Source organism: Condylura cristata, unplaced genomic scaffold, assembly GCF_000260355.1.
Source record: "Condylura cristata isolate star-nosed mole 26May11 unplaced genomic scaffold, ConCri1.0 scaffold00023, whole genome shotgun sequence".
In the NCBI taxonomy this organism is placed as follows: domain Eukaryota; kingdom Metazoa; phylum Chordata; class Mammalia; order Eulipotyphla; family Talpidae; genus Condylura; species Condylura cristata.
The window spans coordinates 19,922,094-19,941,480 of record NW_004567124.1 but is presented as its reverse complement, the minus strand read 5'-3'; the positions used below and the strand labels follow the sequence as shown (position 1 = coordinate 19,941,480).

At 40.4% G+C, this 19,387-nt stretch overlaps 1 protein-coding gene across 1 annotated transcript in view; it reads right to left on the bottom strand.

Annotated features, from left to right (window-relative positions):
• The window catches only part of FBN1 (fibrillin 1), a 226,687-nt gene extending 207,603 nt beyond the window's left edge, over positions 1-19,084 (bottom strand). Inside the window, exons 1-2 of the mRNA XM_004687821.2 lie at positions 19,007-19,084; positions 18,054-18,397 (exon numbers count right to left, since the gene is read on the bottom strand). Coding sequence (XP_004687878.1) covers positions 18,054-18,217 — 164 coding nt within the window. The 5' untranslated portion in view covers positions 18,218-18,397; positions 19,007-19,084. The remainder of the gene's footprint in view (positions 1-18,053; positions 18,398-19,006) is intronic.
• Between the last annotated feature and the right edge of the window lie 303 nt (positions 19,085-19,387).

Genomic DNA, 19,387 nt, shown 5'->3' with positions numbered 1-19,387 from the left:
ATTGGGGATTGAGGCACAGCACTATGAGGCTACCTGTAGCCACTATAGCTCGTGTTCAGTCCCCTGCAAGGGAGGTGACCCACATAGCATGGCAGACCTTTCCTGTCTCACCCACTGCTCCCCTCAGCACTGTACTTCATTGATCTGCCTGTTCTGCTCCCTATTCTGTCACCCTGTTCTGGATCTTCTCACCTGCCACACCTCTGGCCTGAACCCCAGTTCTTGTATGCATAAGTGAAGAAGTATAAGTATATATTATATATAAAGTATATTGAGAAAGGAAAGCAATGACAAAAAGAATACATTTAGGAACCACTCTTATAGACTTTTGGTGCTTCTGGTTCTGAAATAGCTTCTCCACAGTATGCACTTGGCTCTATTCCCTCTGTTAACAGTATCAATCAGCTCTTAACATGTTCAGTATTTGGAGGAGTGGTGGGTGGGTGGGGACAAAGTATAGATTCAAAACACCACTCAAAACCTACTCACAGCTATCACTGGAGTGTTTTTTTGTACATACACTTGAACATACTTGTGCCTGGTCTTTTGAAAAGCAGCCTCATGCAAAATCATCAGGTCATGCAGACAGTTAGTTAAACGAGCTTAGGAAGGCAATGCCTTTTAGGAAGGCCACAGTGACCCAGATGACGTTCTTTAAAAAACTCCAGTTTCACATCTCTATGACTTCATTTAGAGGCTGCCAGCACATTGTCTGTTACACAGAGAAAATGGCAACTCATTCCAACTGCCAGCAGAGCACAGCTCTTCCCTGAAATCCAAACCGAAAGACTTCCCTCTCAGCCTGACTGATGCCAACACTGTCCTCTCAACACCTTTTGAGCTCTGGAGGTGTGACAGTGTTCATGTTACAAGCAGGAATTTAGCAAAGTGGGTGCTAAATACAAGTGCAACCCTTCAACACAGTAACAACGTTGGGGAAGGCGATGACATCAAACAATGAAACATGTCCACCCATTCCACCACCAGACATCCCTAAGAGGACTTTAGCTCTCTGTAGCAGCTCCCAGAAACAAAGCCTCTGCTTTAAATACCTGTTGGGTTACCTAGGAGTTTGACATCAGTAGTAGAAATAAGGCAGGCCTCTAGAAATAGTATGCATCTTTCGCTGACATGAAACACACACAGAAAACACAACTTGCAAATATGCACACACCCAATACATTCAGAGTGAAGCTTCTGGGGGAGTTTATTCATTGCATTCCCTCCCCAAGGGGATCTGGATAAACTAGAGCTTTTCAGAATCTTTCAATTGAATACTAAAGCTGTGCTCTTTCTTTAGGTTCACTTGTTTTTTCCAGTTTTAATGAGATATCCTTGACACATAGTACTACATAAATTCAAAGCATGCAACACAATGATTTGACTTACATACATTATGGACGTTTAGTTAAAAAGTCTTTCTGTAAGACATGAAATCAACTCAAATGCCCAAAAGTGGATGAATGGTTAAAAAGGTGTGGTATGCATATACAGTGGAATATTACTCAGCAATCAAAAAAGATAACTCGTGCCTTTTGTAGCAACATGGATGGAGCTGGAAGGGATCATACTTAGTGAAAGAAAGAAAAAGAAAAATATGAGATGGTTTCCTCATAACAGGAGCATAAAGAGCTGGGGGGGGATAATAATAATGAATAACTATATACCAGAGCCATTTTATGGGGGTGGTGTGGGGAATGGGGGCGGGGGAGTGAATGGAAGTATGGTGATGGCACACAGGTGATTTGGTGATGGGAAGACTATGGGGATTACAATTGAGATGGAAAAAGGCACAAGATGATGTAAAATAAACCATTATTTAAAAAAAAGTCTTTCTTTAATAAAAAGAGTATTCCAGAGAAAGCAATGCTGAAATAAGAGAATGAATATCAATTTTAAATGTTTAGATAGCTGCAATGGTCTTCTTCTTTCCACTCATAGTCCAAGATCTTACTAACTTTTCCTAAGACCTTTGCCTGACTCTCCTTACTGCAAAATGTTTCTCCATCTTGACAAAAGATTATAAAATGAGGGAAGAAGAATGGCCCCATCAGGATCAGGATGATATCTTACCTTTTATTGATCCCTCAACTACCAGACTCCTTCTGGGTGAATTTTTTTTTTTTTAGGATTTATTTATTTATGCATACAGAACTGGGGTACAGGCCAGAGGTGCAGGGAGTGAAAGGATTCACCAGAGACGGAGCAGGGAGCAGAACAGACTGACTGACAAGGTACACTGCTGAGGGGAGCAGCAGGCGGGTCAGGAGAGGTCTGCCCCGCCATGTGGATCACTTCAGGGGCAGGGAGTCAAATCATGCTGAATAGGTGTTAGCTTATTAGTGCTGTGCTTTAACCAGCTGCACCACCAGGGAGGGCCCCCTTCTGGGTGAATTTTAAAGGACAATTTTACAGCTCAGAGTTGCCACTCTTTAGTATAAGACATCGTGTAATTTTCGTGAACCTCAAAGAGGGTCGATTTAGACAACTGGAGACAAAGCAGACCTGGCAACATCGTAGACATCTCTGGCTGTAACGACCTGAGTGTAAGTTCAAAACAAAATGCAAAGTTTTATAAAATTAACAGATAACTAGGGAATGACTGTTCAAATCTCCCCATTCTACCACTCTAATACATGAATGGACCTATACTGATCATTCCTGGCTGCTAGATCACACAACCAGGGCCCAGCAGCTGCGATGTGCCTCCTGGTAGAAGCAGAGGTGACACAGTCTTTGGGCTGAAGGGTTGACGGTAAATTGAATTACGCCTTGGCTTTGTTAAGTCACAACAAGTACAAGGAAGAGAGGAATTTGGCAATCACTACCAGCTCTGAAACTCAGATGTTACTAGACTCTGTCTGTACCAGTATGCTCCCAGTAAGGTACAAGGACTGGCCAGGGCTGGCCATGCACCAAATATTACTGACCTATAATGAGAGAAACTTAAGCCAAAATGTAAGTCCATAAAGAAAGTTTGTGAAAAAATATCAGCTGAGGTATATAGTGTGTTTATTTGTATACAGGTATTTTGTTACATGCTTTTCTCATCGTAGAATGGTGACATCGAGCTCATGGACTGGCATTTTAAGCAACACTGCTCTATTGGACCTAAACAAATTTCTTCAATAAGTAAATGTCTAGGGAAAAAAATAGCAGAGAGATAATCTGTATATAAAAATCTTTTAGAGACATGTAGATCAACCAGTTACAAAAGTATGGACTTTATTTGAATACTAATTTAAACAAACGATAAAAATATAAATCAAATCTATAGCCCAATCAGGGAAATGTAAATGCTCACAGGCTATTTGATGATATTGAAAGATTAATGCTAATTTTAAATGTGATCATGGTATTGTGTTTGTGTTTCTTTTTTTTTTTTTAAGATTTATTTATTTGTGCATACAGAACTGGGGTACAGGCCAGCGGTGCGGGGTTGGTGAGAGGCTTCACCAGAGAGAGTGGGGAGCAGAACAGGCAGATGTACAGAATTACACTTCTGAGGGGAGTAGTGGGCAGGTCAGGAGAGGTCTGCCACGCCATGTGGATCATTTCTGGGCAAGCGGGAATTGAACTCATGCTGGAGCGGCTTTAGCTTCTTAGTGCTGTGTTTTAACCTGCTGTGCCACCAGGGAGGGCCCTGTTTGTGTTTCTTAAAGCATCCTTATCTTTTTAAATGCATATTGAAATGTGTATAAAAACTTAAATGATGTTTCAGGATTTACTTCAAAATAATCTGTGAAGGGGGAGAGAAGTGGAAAAGTCAAGACTGACAATGATTAATGGATCGCTGCTAAACTGGTGCTTCATTGTATTATTCTCTGTTTTTGTACATATTAGCAATTCTCCCTAATTTTGCTGCAGCCTCTGGCCTTCTTCACCCTGATAGCCATCCTAACATCTCACTTTTGCTTTCTGTTTCCATTCTCTGGAAGAGCAACTTGATCTATTATGCAACTCAAATTCTTGAGAGAGATGGGGGTCCTCCTTTAGAGCCAATAATAGTACCACCTAACACGTTTAGCATCTTAAACAAGGGCAGGAATTAACCAGTTTCCATGAATCTCAACTATGTGGCTACTAAGTAAGGTAAATGCTTATTAGAAGAGGAATCCAAAAACAAAGGTCTGATTTAACCATACTTGTGCAAATAATTAAACATCAGCCAAGGGGATTAGTAATGTTAGCATGACAATTACTTTTTGACATGGTAATGACACCTTAGTATGCTTTGTAACAAATATAAACATATCAGTTAAAAGATGAGTGGAGGGGAAAGGGTTGATTTGTAGATGGCTCATTAAAAGGGTTGAATTTTGGCTTTTCACCCACAAAGGGAAGAATTCTTATAGTTGTAGGAAATATGATAAGACCCAGTTCTGAATGCATAAATAAATATTTTTAAAAATGGCTCACATGTTACTGCAAAATTCCTGAAAGGCTTTCAAAATTGTAAAAAAGGTTATTTTGTTATCTTTCTTCCTTCCTAGGAAGTTAGTGGAGCAGAAAAAGTACCTGGTCTTTGCTTGTTTTCATATTTTTGTGTTTATAAGCTTTCATTGCATTGGTGGTAGTGTGATTTACCCCCAAGGAAATGTGAAATAATAGGTAGTTTGAACATTATAATGACATCTAGACAAATAATTTATTATCTGTTTAAACCATTTCTTATTGTTATAGGCTGTGAATAAACATGAAACAACCACAACTTAGAGTTTTTTTGCCAATCAGCTAACCAGAGGTTGGTAGATAGAGATACAGGATACCAAAGCTCACTACATTAAGGTGAGGCATGTGTTGTTCCACTTACCTGGATGCTGAATTGTTTATGATCTCTTGAAAGTTAATGTGAATCATTAAGAGAAAATGAAAAAATAAAAAGGATATCAACTCTCAAGAGAAATATGACACAGAAGAAGAACAAATAAGCATCCCTTTGCATGAAAAGAATATTACATTGCTGCATGGCATGGGAGAGGAATGCTCAATTGAAAAACCGAGACCATGGCTCTTCTCACGGTTGGCAAGTCTGAGTCAGCCCCAATCACACAGAAGGCCTGTTCACAAAGCTCCCAGAGACAATAATCATGACAGAGTGGGCTAAAGGAGTCCTGGGTCTATGGAAAAGACTGCTTTCTTGGGTTGGGGACAGATGGGTTGTGTTTACCTACACAGCATGGAGTCCTCTTCTCTGCTAGCCAAATGCTTTTTTCTTAACAGGATCCCACTGCACCAGCCTGGGGGACCCATTTCTTTGGTTATAGCGATGAACATTTAACCAAGCAGTGCTGGAGTTCATGAGGTCTGATGCACAGGAGCTGGTGAAAAGTTCATTGCTGTAGTTGTGAGACTAGGAGTTGACTGACAGTGTGGCTAGGAATAGTGGTCATCTTGTCTACCCAAGCATAACCAAATCCTTACTTGGAGAGAAGCAATTAAAGCACATTTCAATAATGGCCAACCACCTCACCACAAAACAGTGTAACTCCCAGGGTATCTCTTCACAAGGATGCCAAAGAAAGTGGGTTTGAAGTTAGTCCTTTCATTTCCTAAAATTTAAATGCTTTCACAAAGGTTCCTTGGGGGAGAGAGTGGAAAAGTGTTCATTCAGAAAGAGACAAAAACTATTTACCAACTCTGCCAATAAAAAAAAAAAAAAGCAAACTTCTTTGGAAGAGTGGAGGGGCATATTAATAAGGAATAATATTTAGTAAGTTCATTTCCCAATCAAGGCAACACTGTTCACTATTTGGTGGAAGGGGGTATTTAAAGATAAAAATCTTGTCTGCCCATTGTTTAAAGATATAACTAGATCTCCACAGATGAAAGAAGTTTCTGTTCTGTTAAATTATATTTAAAAATTTTCAAAGTTCAAGTTTGTTTCCCATGTTTGTGAAAATAATCACTTCCAAGACAACAAAATGAAGTATCTTGAGAGATGACTGATTAAAAATCTAGCCTCTCTGCATGACTCCTCTCCTTCATTTTGCTGGTCTATAACAGAATTATAGTCATCCTCATTACCATAATTGAATATATCAGATATCATATTATGAACTTGAAATGTATTGTCTCATTAAATCTTAAGACAAGCCATAAAGGTGAATATTATAATCTCATTTTAAAAGTGAGGAAACTGAGTTTTAGAAAGGTCAAGTCACTTGTCTGAGGCTCCTTCCTAGCAGGTGGTAGGACTAGGACTTGACCCCAGCATGCTTGTGGACTCACCTCCCAGCCTCTCTGAAAACATGACCATTGTTGTTAACATTCATTGAAAATGACTCCTTAGTCCTTTAAAACATAATCCCATAAGCAATACCATTCTATGCAGCTACCACAGCCAAGCTCAAATAGGAAGCAGTGTGAGGTCATTATAATGTATACCTCAGCCACTAGCTCTGGGTTTTTATGACTGAACTGCCAAATCACTCCTAGCCAACACTTTAGGAAATGTTCAAACACATTCTCAGATTCCAGCTAAAACATTGACTATGTGGCCCTGGGGAATACAGAGCTCATAGGGTGGTAATGGGATATAAAATTTGCAAACTTGAGGTCAGTGGCCTAAACTCTAGGGTGTGAAGCAGCAGATGTCCATGAACGATTAAAAACTAATTGTCTGCTTGAAGATTGCTTATCAAATCCTTCCTTACAAACACTGGCCCACCTCACCTGGGACATTAGCCCCAGTGGTAGGAAGACATTCTAAATGCAGTGTTGCCTGCAATCACTGGAAATAAGGCAATAATATGGATGGCTTTGAGACAGAGTGTTCATTCTGAGTTAAAAAGCATCAGGTCCAACTCAAACACAGCTCACTAATCGCCACCTGGATTATACAAATGCTCAGTACAATTACTGAGAGAGGTGATAGCAAAGGCAAGAATCTAAGATGTTTTGTTCATTGGCATGCTTACTACATGGGATCTAAATGTGTGAATTAGTAGCTTAGATAACTGAGTCAGCAAGTGCTAAGCCAAGAGTTCACACTTAATGACCTAGATTTGCCCTGGCCCATCCCAGGACATTTGATACTCTCAATGATAATTAGAAGTTAAGGTTGGAAGGGAAGTTACCATCAGACTCCCAGAGAAGACTCCCATTTCTCTATATCCCACTCCTTACTTTCATCTTCAATAACTACCTCCCTCTACAAGCCCCATCCCACTCATCCTGCCTAATATGGAGGCTTCCGTTGACAGCAAGGCCACATTAGGGAGCGACAACTCTAGTACCCACCTACCATCAGGGTTGACCACTCAGAGGATGATCATAGCTCCCGAGGCCAAACGAACAAGACCCAGAAAGATGGCCATATCTACACCATGCAGGAGGTTTGCCCTTACTAACAGCACCACTGTATAGTCCACATTAAGGACTGGCAGATTCCAATCATCCTCTTCAGGGCATGAACACAGAGAGGCGCAATCTCCTACTCAATAATGCACATCTGCTTTGATTGGCTCTTTCCGCTGTGTGGCTCAATGTCCTCACCTCTAACTCAGAGAAATAAGGATCTTGAGCAGTTTTAGATGAACTTTCTCTACCTATGTCTTGGTTTTTGCATCTTTAAATTTCATAACTTCCTCCCACTAAAACTCTAGCTGATAATATTTTTGTAAAGATGGATGTCCTGCCATGATGGAAAATCTGAGTCACAATTTCATATAAAACAAATTTAAAAATAATAAAAGCCTTTAAAATTCATTCATCAAAGTCACTAGTCTATTAGGGTCTGATTACACAATCTTCTAAATTAGCATGAAGAAGGTCGGGGAAACTGTAGGCAGTATTATCCATGAAAAGAGGAGAATGCATCAAACTTCATGTAGTATCATATACACAGCCAAATAAGTTGTGGGTTAAGCTACCTTTCCATGACAGTCTTCTAAATGATTTTCAGGAGACTTTTCTAGCATCCAACCATCTTTCTTTCTTTCATAACATGATTCTTCTCCAAAAACCCTCTGGCCCTGAGGACACTGTTTAAGGTCACAGGTCTTCTGCTATCAGTGCCACCAGGAGGGAGGGCATTATTGTTTGTTTTTGTTGAGACTCAATACCTGCTCTAGCCAGCATAAGCCCACTCACTGACAGGAAAGCTCTATAGGATTTTCTCCCAATTCTCTGTTCCTGACTCTTGCAATCTCATCAATCTTTCTTCTCCATTCTCCTAAAAAAAAATCTTAGAATTTTTCTTTTGTTTTTAATTTTCCTAGGTCCCCAGGTAAAAATTTAATATCTTACTTAGAAGAATTTATGTATTTGTCTTAATGTCTTAACCCTTGTTTGATATTCCTATTGTCCTGACTCTATTTTGTAGTTCAGTTTCTGAAGTTACTTATAGGAAGAAGAAAAGATGTGATGTCAACAATGAAAAAGGTAATGAAAAAGGAGGAGATAAGATGGGGCAGTAGGAAATGATGCAGAAGGAATAGAAGAAGAAACTGAAACAACAGGACAAGAACCTGTGTCTGGAATACATACATAATCGAAATATTACTATAGTTGAGTTCAAAACCACAAATTTAGCAGCAGACATAATGTGTCCATAGGGCCGACATAAATCCCGTCTCCCAACACCAACGTCATAAAATGGTTGTACTATATTTGGACTTAGATGCCTTTGGATACTTATATTTGAATGTAAGTATGACTGATGGTCTAGGAATTCACAGCCCTTCAAAACACTGAACCAAATCACTTGTCTAATGGAGCAACTCTCCCATTCCAAGCCTGCTTGCTGTCTGGAATACATGTTCGGCTGGGAATGGTGCAGATAGGGAATTTTCCTCTCTCCCTTCCTCTCTGAGGGGGCTGAGTAAATAGACTTGGTGATAACTTCAACCAAAATAAAAGCCACTTCATTGAGAAAGTAGTAAAATCACAAGAAGTTAAAACTAGAATTTGATCTAGTATAGTTTTGGATCCACAACTCAAAACTGCAGAACTAACCTAATTTTATTCTATTAACAATGCAGCTATTCCATTTATGCAAAAAAAATAATAGAGTTAAGCTTACTACAATACCGATTCTACCAGGAATCTGTGATTTATTCAGTTTTATTTTTAGGCATCAATGTATTTTTATGTTAATTGTGATCCCTGTGTTCCCCAAACATTTTTTGAGGCATACTACACCAGTAAATTTATAAAACCAAAGCTATTAATAGCAATTGACAGCAAAATTTCATATAGAAGAAATACACCAAATGCCTAAGTTAAAAATTAGTGATTGTGCATTAAATTTATCCCTGAGTTCCTTAGAAGTTTAAAAAGGGGGGTGAAAGTTAGGAGTTTATGATTCCCATATCTGAATAAAATAAAATCCACCACTTTATTAGAAACTATAATCTATTCCTAGAGGTTGTGAGTTCTTTAAAAGAGGCACTGTGATCAGCTCTAAAGAATGTCCTTAATATCGATTTAACGGAAAATGAAGGTGAATTCTTCAGGTACCATTTTTCATTCTGAGAGCATAGTAGCAAAATACAATGCATCTTCAGTGGGAAATGAAGCTACCTGAACATCATCAAGTTAGAGCAAAAACTTAAAATATTTGATTATCCTTTTCAAAACCCATTGCCTCATTATGGTAGTTAGTCTCCAAAGATGGTCTCCCAAATTTCTCCCTCCCTACAGACACATGCTGTTCCTCACATCATAAGGTAAGCCTTATCAGCCCATGCCGTGGATCTGGATGACATCTGTGACTTATATGGATTTCCAAGCCATGCAATTTCAGACCAATTTAAAGAAAATATAGTAGCTTCCATGTTGTATTCTTGGGGTCCTTAGTTGCCATGTAAAAAGACTGGCTATGATACAAGAGAGCTGATGAAAAAGTTCATGTGGAAAGGGAGACAATCTGAGCTCACATGGAGGAAAGCCAAGGTACTCAGCCAACATGGATAACACAGAATTCATTCCAGCCCTGCCAGTCTGCCCTGGCTATTCAAGTCAGCTCAGCAGTCAACATATAGATTAAAGCATGTGACTAGGACCAAAGGCTACTGGTCAAGAACCAATCTCACCAGACACTCCCTCATGAACAAGTCCTGGCCCCTGCATCTGGAACTCAGTTTCCCCATTTGGAAAATAATACTTGGTAGCTTCAGCCTCAGGTACAGACACAGCAGAAGACCTCATATGGGGGAAGTTTAAAACCTGGAGGACCACCAGTGGAGCCAAACAAATGGCTCTTTGTAACCTTTATTCCCCTCCTCAGTCCATCCATTTAGATAAACCACACCAAAGTAAACAGGGCTACAGGCACCAGTCTGGGGTCATAGAACCAGAAACACACGTGAAGAAGTCATCCTACTCAATCTAGCCCCAACAAATGGGGTAAGGAGTAGAGACAAGATTCCCACTGTGCCCAAATTCCTGGCCTGCAGAATCATTAAAGATAATAAAATTGTTGTCTTAAGCCACTAAGTTTGGATAATTGGTTTCATAGCAATAAAATAATCAAAACACACACAAATGAAATACTTTCATTGTAGTAGAGGGACCAAATGAATTTGGTCTTTTTCCATTTCTCATTATTAGTGCTATCAATTTTTTTTAACTTACAATTTTTAGTAGACAGAGAGATGGGATCATCCTAGGTGCTTCCGCTTTGTCTCTCACCACCAAGTGGTCAAGTACCACATTACTTCTTACTTCTTGGACATCATTCACCGCCAGGCTCCCCCAACCCTCTTATGGTCATTGCTTGGGCTTTTATAAACTCTCACCCTAACTCCTATGTTAGCTTTCTGAATCTCCTGGCCTCTAGTCTCCCTCCCCTCTCAGCCTGGCCTTTATAGCTCCTCCACCTGGGCAAAGATCAGACTGTGTTCTTACATTAGGCTCTTTTAACAGTTCACCATGCTTACCTTTCACATATTGCTGTCTCCTTAGTCACTCTGCCCCACCCCCACCAATAATGCACAGACTCTATGCACAGGCACACAAAGCTGCTTACTATACAACTCCACAGGACACTACTTTCATTGGCTACACTATGAACTGTACCCTTTGGAGTCATGCGACACAAATGCTGCCATACTCAGTGTCCCTCCAACCCAAACCCTTCATGTTCTTTTTACTACAAGCTCATTTGACACCTATTTTTTCCTTATTTCTCTTCTATTCTTCTACAAGCTCTAATTTAAATAATTAACCATACCTATCCGTCAATAAATCAGAATTAGTCAGACATTCAAAAATTCTCTACTGAACACCTACTATGTACTGAATTAAATTATCCTTATTGATAAATAAATAAGAACAATGACTTCAATAAATCCTCAGTCTTAGTAAATAGTCACTTATTTGTCCCATAGAGCAGAGATCAGCACATTCTTGTCTGTATACAGCCAAGCTGAAAATAATTGAGTTCTCTGGGGAAAACTATCTTTGTTACAACTACTGTATTCTGCCTCTCCCGTAAAAGCAGACATAGATCATATGTAAGTAAATGGGGATGGCATTGTCTCAATAAAACTTTATTTACAAAAGTCAGGCAGCTTAGGTCACTGTTCACCAACCCCTGATAATACTTTCTCTATGAAGTCTTTTCTGACTAATCCCTTGCCACAATGATGCTTCCCTTGTTGTGTGACTGTGCCTGCCTTCAATAAATGTTGAGTCTTTCCACACAATGATAACAGGAGATTCTGAGAAATGAAGGTAGCAAGAATGTAGACAAAAGAAAAAAAAAAGAAAGATAGAAAAAGAAACACAATTACCAATATATTATAATTGAGAAGCATTAAAATATACTGGATAAGAGCATGGACTATGAAGCCAGATTTGCCAATGTTACCTACTTCCTACTCATTTCTACTCTGGAATAATTATTGAAATTCTACATCGTTCGGTTTTTCTCATCTGTTAAATAGGCAAGTAGGTATGGTTTCACTAGTGAAGGGTTTATGTGTTAAGTGAATTGATATATGGGTTATCAGAGCCTACTATTCCTTACCATTACTGTTGCAATTTAATAGGAAAATGACATTCTGGTTTTGAGCTTATGTGCAACAGAAAAAATTAAATGAGTCATGTTGGTTAAATTTAAGATATATATCAGTTTCCCCTGGAAAGAGAAACATTTGTGAGAGAAATTTCTCACATGGGACTGGAGGGCAAGTGGTTCTGAGTGGCATAAGGAGCTATGTCTCCAGCTCCTTACTATGGGCAGTGCAGAAGGAGGTAGTTTCCTACCACCCTCAAAAAATATTCCAGGTGTAGTAAGAAAATATATGTGACTCTTAAGACTCTACAATTTCTGACAATCTATAATTCTTTCTTTGTTTTAATAATGTCATTGCAGAAATATTAGAGCTTCTTATTTGACAAAATATTACCATTTTATTAACTAACCTGGGAATTGTGAGCTAACATGAAGGAATATTAAGAACTTTAAGTGGAATTTTACCAGTATTTTAGGCCTGCATCTTTGTCCAATGAAATGAAAAAGCAAAACCATAACTAAAACTAAAGGAGAAAGAAATTTAGTATTTAGAATTTGCTTGCTTTTAAAACTTAACCTCTGTGTACCTAGTTCTCACAATTGTCAAAGGAAGCTTAAAAAAGGACCCACCTCATAGAGATGCTATGTCAAATGAGTTGCCATATGCAAGACACTGAATGCCAGGTCTGGCACATAAATGGCATCTAAATGCCACCAACCACCACTACAATTATTTTTATTATTTGCTTTTACTCAATCCTAGACCCTATGTTCTCTGCAACCTTTCTATTGACTCCATTCCTGCAAAGCATCCAGTTATAACAAATATTAAGCACCACCCAGGCTATGGCTACATGTCTCTGGCATTCCACAGAGCTAAATTCAAAGTGACATTCAATCAAGCCTTCCTGAATTAATGGACTCTTTTAAATCTATTTGAATGGTAAGTCAGTGTTAAAACACTTATAATAAAATTATTGACTTTGATGATATCATAATCTAATGGGAAAACCAAGCTTAACAATCTTCAAATATTGATCATTTGCATGACTACCATATGATTCAGCCCTAAAGGTTCTTGATTTCAGCTATCTTCTAAAAGCCCATGGAAAAAAAAATTCTAAGTTGCTTAAATGGACCCACTTGTAGAGTCAGTTTTTAAAGCAATGAAATCATTAGTATATTTTAAATTGATTTCAGGAAAACACTAAAAACATTATTTTCATGCTGAAAAATAAGGCTAAAATTCTCAAATTGATGGAGGAGTTTTTGGCTTATTTTAGGAAAAAGCAAACTAGTGTCTAAATGTCTAATAACTTCTTCAGTATTCTGCTTGAATTATTACAAACATAATACTATAATTTTTTGAAGTATCTGCTACACAAGACAAGAAACCAAACATTTCTATATTCTTTAAAATCCCAGTAAGCTTGGAGGATGGCTGTACTTCAATTCCCCACATTCCCCATCTCATCTTACTGCAGGCTGATGTATGCTTTAATAATTCATGATACCTGTAACATATGAAGTTCTGTAAACACTTTATGCCGTAAATGTTACAAAATGAATTACATAAATATTTTTGTTCCCCTTTTTGTTTCTTAAGTGTTATCACCAAAGTCTTCTATTCAATAATATTTTTTTTAATAGTATCTCAATATTTTCATTTAATCTCTTCCAAAAATGCCATCCCATTGCAGGAATCTTTTCACCATATTAAATTATTAGTATGTATAACTTCACACGAAGTCTTAAAGTCCTCCTAATAAAGTAAAATGGACTTTATGAAGTCTACAGAACTTTTTCTGTGTCCCCTGTTAAAGTTCTTTATTTTAATAACAGATTTCTGTGTAATTAATCCCTTGGAGTTTGCCGTCACATAATCTATCCTGTGTATGGACTGTTCCATGTGTATTTTTCTGGTAAAAAGACCTCTGGAAAACATAAACAAATAAATAAAGACCAAAAGGAATCATGTACAAGGGCACAAATTGTATGAAGTACAACTGGACTCATACACTTATAAATCAGGCAGGAAGGACAGAAGTTCTCAATGCTTCTTACTAGGGATGTGGGAAAAGGGGATTCACTAAAAAGAACTTTCTCATTTTACAGGAAGCTGCTAACATTTCCATATTAATAGCTAAGGTAAAAAGGCAATCAATCATAAATAAATGGTACTAATTAGTGTTGCTCAACTAAAGTTGCTTTAAATATATATATATATATATATATATACACACACACACACATATATTGTACTACAAGGCTTTTTCCCCCTAATCATAGTAAAGAATTTAGCTTAGAAAAATTCTTGTGAACTGAAATTTAAACAATAAAGCTAGGATTTTATTATTTCTCATAAAGCTATTTCACACATGTTAAGCAATGCCCAGGCAAAGAGAAAACTACTATACATTTATTACTTGAAATAATTTTTGAAACTTGCAAAATTCTCATTTCAAAATAGAGAAAAATGCAATTTTTGCAGAGTGAATGGGGACCACACTCGTTCCATAAAAAAGGGATTTCCTGTAAAAACAGAAATTGGCCATTTACTCTAAGAAAACAGTTAAGGCTAGGAAGAAACTTGAGGATGCTTAAATTTCCACTGTGGAACAACTTCTGCTGCCCAGCAGGAAGGAAAACACACACACACACACACACTCACACACCTGCAACAGGATGGGAGGAGAAGACAAGTTAGGACTATGCACCCCGAGAGGAAAAACCAGGCACTTAAAGCAAAAAATTGGGCGGGAGAGGAATATATATTCCCAGAAGAATTACCAAGGAAATTCCATAGTCGCTGGTCACATCAGAGAAAGACAAGAAGGCAGTATTTCTGGGAGAGACTAGACCATAGCAGATACTGATGACTTAAAACACCTTTTAACTAGATATTAGTGAGGTGTTGAAAGTTGCTGCCACCAACTGTGCAGCAGGCAGATTTAGGGGTCACAAATCACTTTCACTTCATAAACTGTGCATTTCCACCAAAATGGTAAACAGGTTTGATGGTACTCAAAGAGTTTAGTTTTGAAGCCGGTAATATTTTAACTAGCAAAAATAGAAATGTTAAATACTAACTGGAAAAATGTAACACACAACTGCTTTTCCTGATGATTTATGCAGCAGAGCATGGCTAAAAGACTTATTCATGTGTAATAGCAATGAGTAGAGAGAATATACTTTAAATGGTATTTAAATTTAGCATTAGAACCGGTGTTTGTTTAAAATTGATGGGAAAACCTTTGATCCAGCGATGCTACTTGTATTAATTAAGACCATCTATAAATCAACGCATTAGGAAACTGTATGTCAAGAGAATATCTGAGGAAGGTCTATATGAGCTAACACAGGGATGTACTTAAAGATATATGAAAATTGGTAAGTTCAGAACAGTATGTACTCCAAGTATATTGCATGAATAGAAAAGGATACACACACATATATGGGGGGCTATACATACATAAATACACACATATACATTTACATGTATAAATTACGTGTGTACTTGTTTATGTGTGTATATTTGTGTAGGTTGGTGTGTATGTCTATATATGTGTGTATAGTTACCTCTTTATATATATATATATATACACACACACACACATATATATATGTACATATATATAATTACCTATAGTATTTTTAGAAAAATACAAAAGCATGTGGTCTCTGAAAGGCAAGAGGAAAATTATTGTTGCTTATCTTTTTAAATTACTTTTTACCTTCTTAGATAGATAGCATCAGAACTACAAAAATAAAAACATTTATATTATAAAGGTTCATTATGATATTATGAGTGCATATATTACATTAAAAAGGTTAATTATAGCCACTTTTAAAACCTTTATAAATATGTACAATTTTATAGACAATATGCAAATTAGAAACACTCATAATTACCATTCTGTTAATACAGGTGATTATAAAGGTTTTAGGAATTTGCAACAAGGTAAAGTTTATATTAGTGACCAAATATAATGAGGAATACAGAGAGGTCTCTCTCTGTTCTCATAAAAACATTCAAAACTCAATAGATAAGTGCTGGTGAATAAAAACATGGACATCAGGATAAGCAATGAAATAAAATTAAGTCTCTGTTTTCAGGCTGAGTCTGCACCTCCTGAGGAAACACAATGTCTGGTGACAGCATCTAGAGATGAGACAAATGCCTGGCCACACCTGAAGTCTCCCTGCACACTTTCCTCCAAACAGTTAACCCCCATTTCCTCTGTCTCTATAGGAGCAATATGATCAAGCTTAGATATTAAATATATAATGGAAATATACTTTGTGAAGGAATAATGCTCACGAAATCAGGTCCTTTTGAGAACTGATGGAAATCAGAGCTTCAGTTCAACTATTGAACTTAGCACGTGCCTTGCAGGCAGGTCAATAAATGGCAGCTTCCTGATCAAGATCAGGCTGGCCATAAGCAAATTTCCTTTCCAACACAGTTGAGATCCTGCGTTTATTTTCCACAAAGGCCAATGGAAGTAAACTCATTAGAACTATTTCCCAGGGTTAAAAAATTGTGCATATTTTTCCACCACCTAAGTGCAAGACTCACAATGATCTGTTTCCAGTCTTAGATCAAGACTCCAAAACGGTTACTGCACTTTTTCCTCCCATATCTGAACTTCAGAAACAAAAACTTCACTCCATATGCATATTATAAAAAGCCCATAACAAGAAAGAATAAATGAAATGGTTAACCATATATTAAGTGAACATCATCAATTGGTCACTCAGGCCATGTCATCAAGTTACAACTACTCAAGAAAGAGCAACTATGAGAATGATAAAAATTAAACGGAAAACTTTTATGTATTTACTATCTGGGATTGCTTAACAGGTTGATCTTTGGCGATAAATTGGGTTATTTACAGTTCACCTTGCTGCTTCTATGGAAACTTGAATTTAGATAATCTCAGAAAGCGATTTCTCCTTCAATGTGAAAACTTTTAAGAGAAGTGTATTCCCAGGGCCCTCCCTGGTGGCGCAACAGGTTAAGACGCAGCCCTGCAAGCTAGCCACAGCTGCTTCAGTGCCAGTTCGATCCCAGCCCCAGAGGTGACCCCATATGGCCTGGCAGACCTCTCCTGTCTTGCCCACTGCTCTCCTCAGTGTACTTCAGCGATCTGCCTGTTCTGCTCCCCACTCTGTCTCTGGTGAAGCCTCTCACCATCCCTGTGCCTCTGGGCTGTACCCTAGTTCCTTATGAATGAATAATCTTTTTTAAAAATCCACTTTAAAAGAGAGAGAGAGAGAAGTGTATTCCACTCTCCTCATATTGGGAAATTGGCAACCCTTATATGATCAACTGTGCCTAATTTAAATATTGCTAGCTGAAAGTCTTCCTGCAACTGGGACATGAGAAGTCAGTGAAATGGCCACTTGCAGGTATGTTAAGACATTATACCTCTGGTTGAAAACACCCCTTAAGGACAACCACAGCAGCATTACCGCCCAATTAAGGAAGAGCTAGCTCCTTACTACCCAAAAGCAAGTTCTCAGAAATACTTGCCCGGTTTGGCTTCCAGCATAGACAACTGAAAGGGTGTGTATAACCCAGAAAATTCCGTCCCTAATTTTAACATGCCTGATTTCAAGGAAAGCGAAGCATTAATCCTGAGTCTTCCATGTCACTGGAATCTCCTCCTTCCCTAGTTCCCTGACAAACGGAACATCTGCAAAGATGTCCACACAGAAAGTACTTTCCCCTAAACATAACCGGAATTGGTATGAAGGCAAAGGAATGGACTTCTCTCCCGGTAGCAGCTGATCCCGCCACCCCTTCTTCCCCAAAGAACTCGTCTAGCTTTCCAAAATCTGCCCCAACATTGACCCAGAATTCCTTTCAAGCATTCCCTCTCCTCTGTGGCAAGGATTCTTAAAGAGTGGAAGCAAGGAAGTTCAGCCTCGAAAGCAGAGGGAACTGGGTAACTCTTGCACTTCTAAGGTGCCCCGCTGGAGGTCTCATCAAGAATCCTCCGGCTGTCAGCTCCTCTAGGTGGTGACACTCGGAGAAGGGGAGCAGTGGGGGGGGGGGGCACACCAACGAGATGGCCCATTTTATTACCCTTTAAGTGCATCGTGTCCTCCGCCGCCTCTTCTTTTGGCCCGGCTGGCTCTGGTTTCCTTCACGTTCCCAGCCTCCAAATTGGCGTCGGCTCCATAGCCCGTGTAGGACGCTAGGAGCACGGTAAATCCCAGGGCGACCTCCAGCAGCCCCCTGCGCCGCATGATGCCGAGCGGCCGCCGGCACCCACCGCCTGTCGCCAAGCCCAGGGCTCTGCCCGCGGCCGCCGCTGCGCCCTTAAGCGCCCAGCGCCGCCGGGGTCCCGCTCTCGCGCCGCCGGTCCCGGGGCCGAGCTCCTCCCGCCTTCTCCAGGCGCTGCTCTCACTTCAGGCGGCCCCTGCCAGCTGCAATAGACAAATCGCGAAGCGGGGGAGACATTAGGGCACTGGGATGCTGCGGCCGCGCGGTCCCCGCTCCCCAGCCCGCCCGCGTGCCGCCTGCGCGTGGCGCAGTTCATCTGGGGAGGTGACGAGCATTTGGGTCACAGCTGACCAAAAAGCCCAGGGACGGGGGGCAGCGGATCCCGCCAGCCCTCGGCCCCTGGATGCCGTTTCAAGAGCACACTGCAAAGTCGCCCTGTCCCCAGGGGTCCTCCGCCCCGGGCGAGTTAGCCGATTTACTTTTTAATGGCACGATTTGCGCGCGGCGCGCGCTCTGAACGCCCCAGCTCCCAAGCCGGTCCTCTCCGCCAAGCCGCCAGGCTGAAAACCCCCCGCGCCGACCCCGCCAGCTCCGGGTGCGCCCGAGCATCAGCCGCGCGGCCCGGCACCCGGAGCCCCGGGCCAGGAAGCTGTCAGGCAGGGGAGGGCCAGCGCCAGCTGTGGACGTTCCGGTTCAGCCCCTCACCCCAGTCCCTGTCCCTGCCCTCAGCGCGGCGCAAACGCAAAAGCCTCGGTGGCGGGAGCTCAAGCCCGGTGCCTCCCGAGCCTGGCTGGGACCCTGGCTGCACCCACTGGAGAAGCGACGGCTCCGGCTCCTCAGGCGGCTGCAGCTGTCCCTCGGTCCTGGACGCGGCAGCCACTGCCCCGCTCCGCCCGCAGCTGTCCCAGCTGTGGCTGCCTGTCCGCCTGTGGCACCCACGGTCTCTGCCGCGGCTCCCGCGGCCCCCTCCTTTCCCCACCTCTTCAAGTATCGTCTGCGCAGCGGTTTCTCGCGAGAGAAATACTTTTTTAAAAAAAGAAAGAAAAAGAAAATGACACCCCCTCCTACATCCCCCTCATCACCACCCCACCCCTCGGCCCCATCCATCCTCCCTTTCCACTCCCCTTTGCCAGCGGCCGCTTCGGCGTGGGGGCCTCCCTCGCTCGCTCGCAGGACTGGCGCGGTGGGAGGAG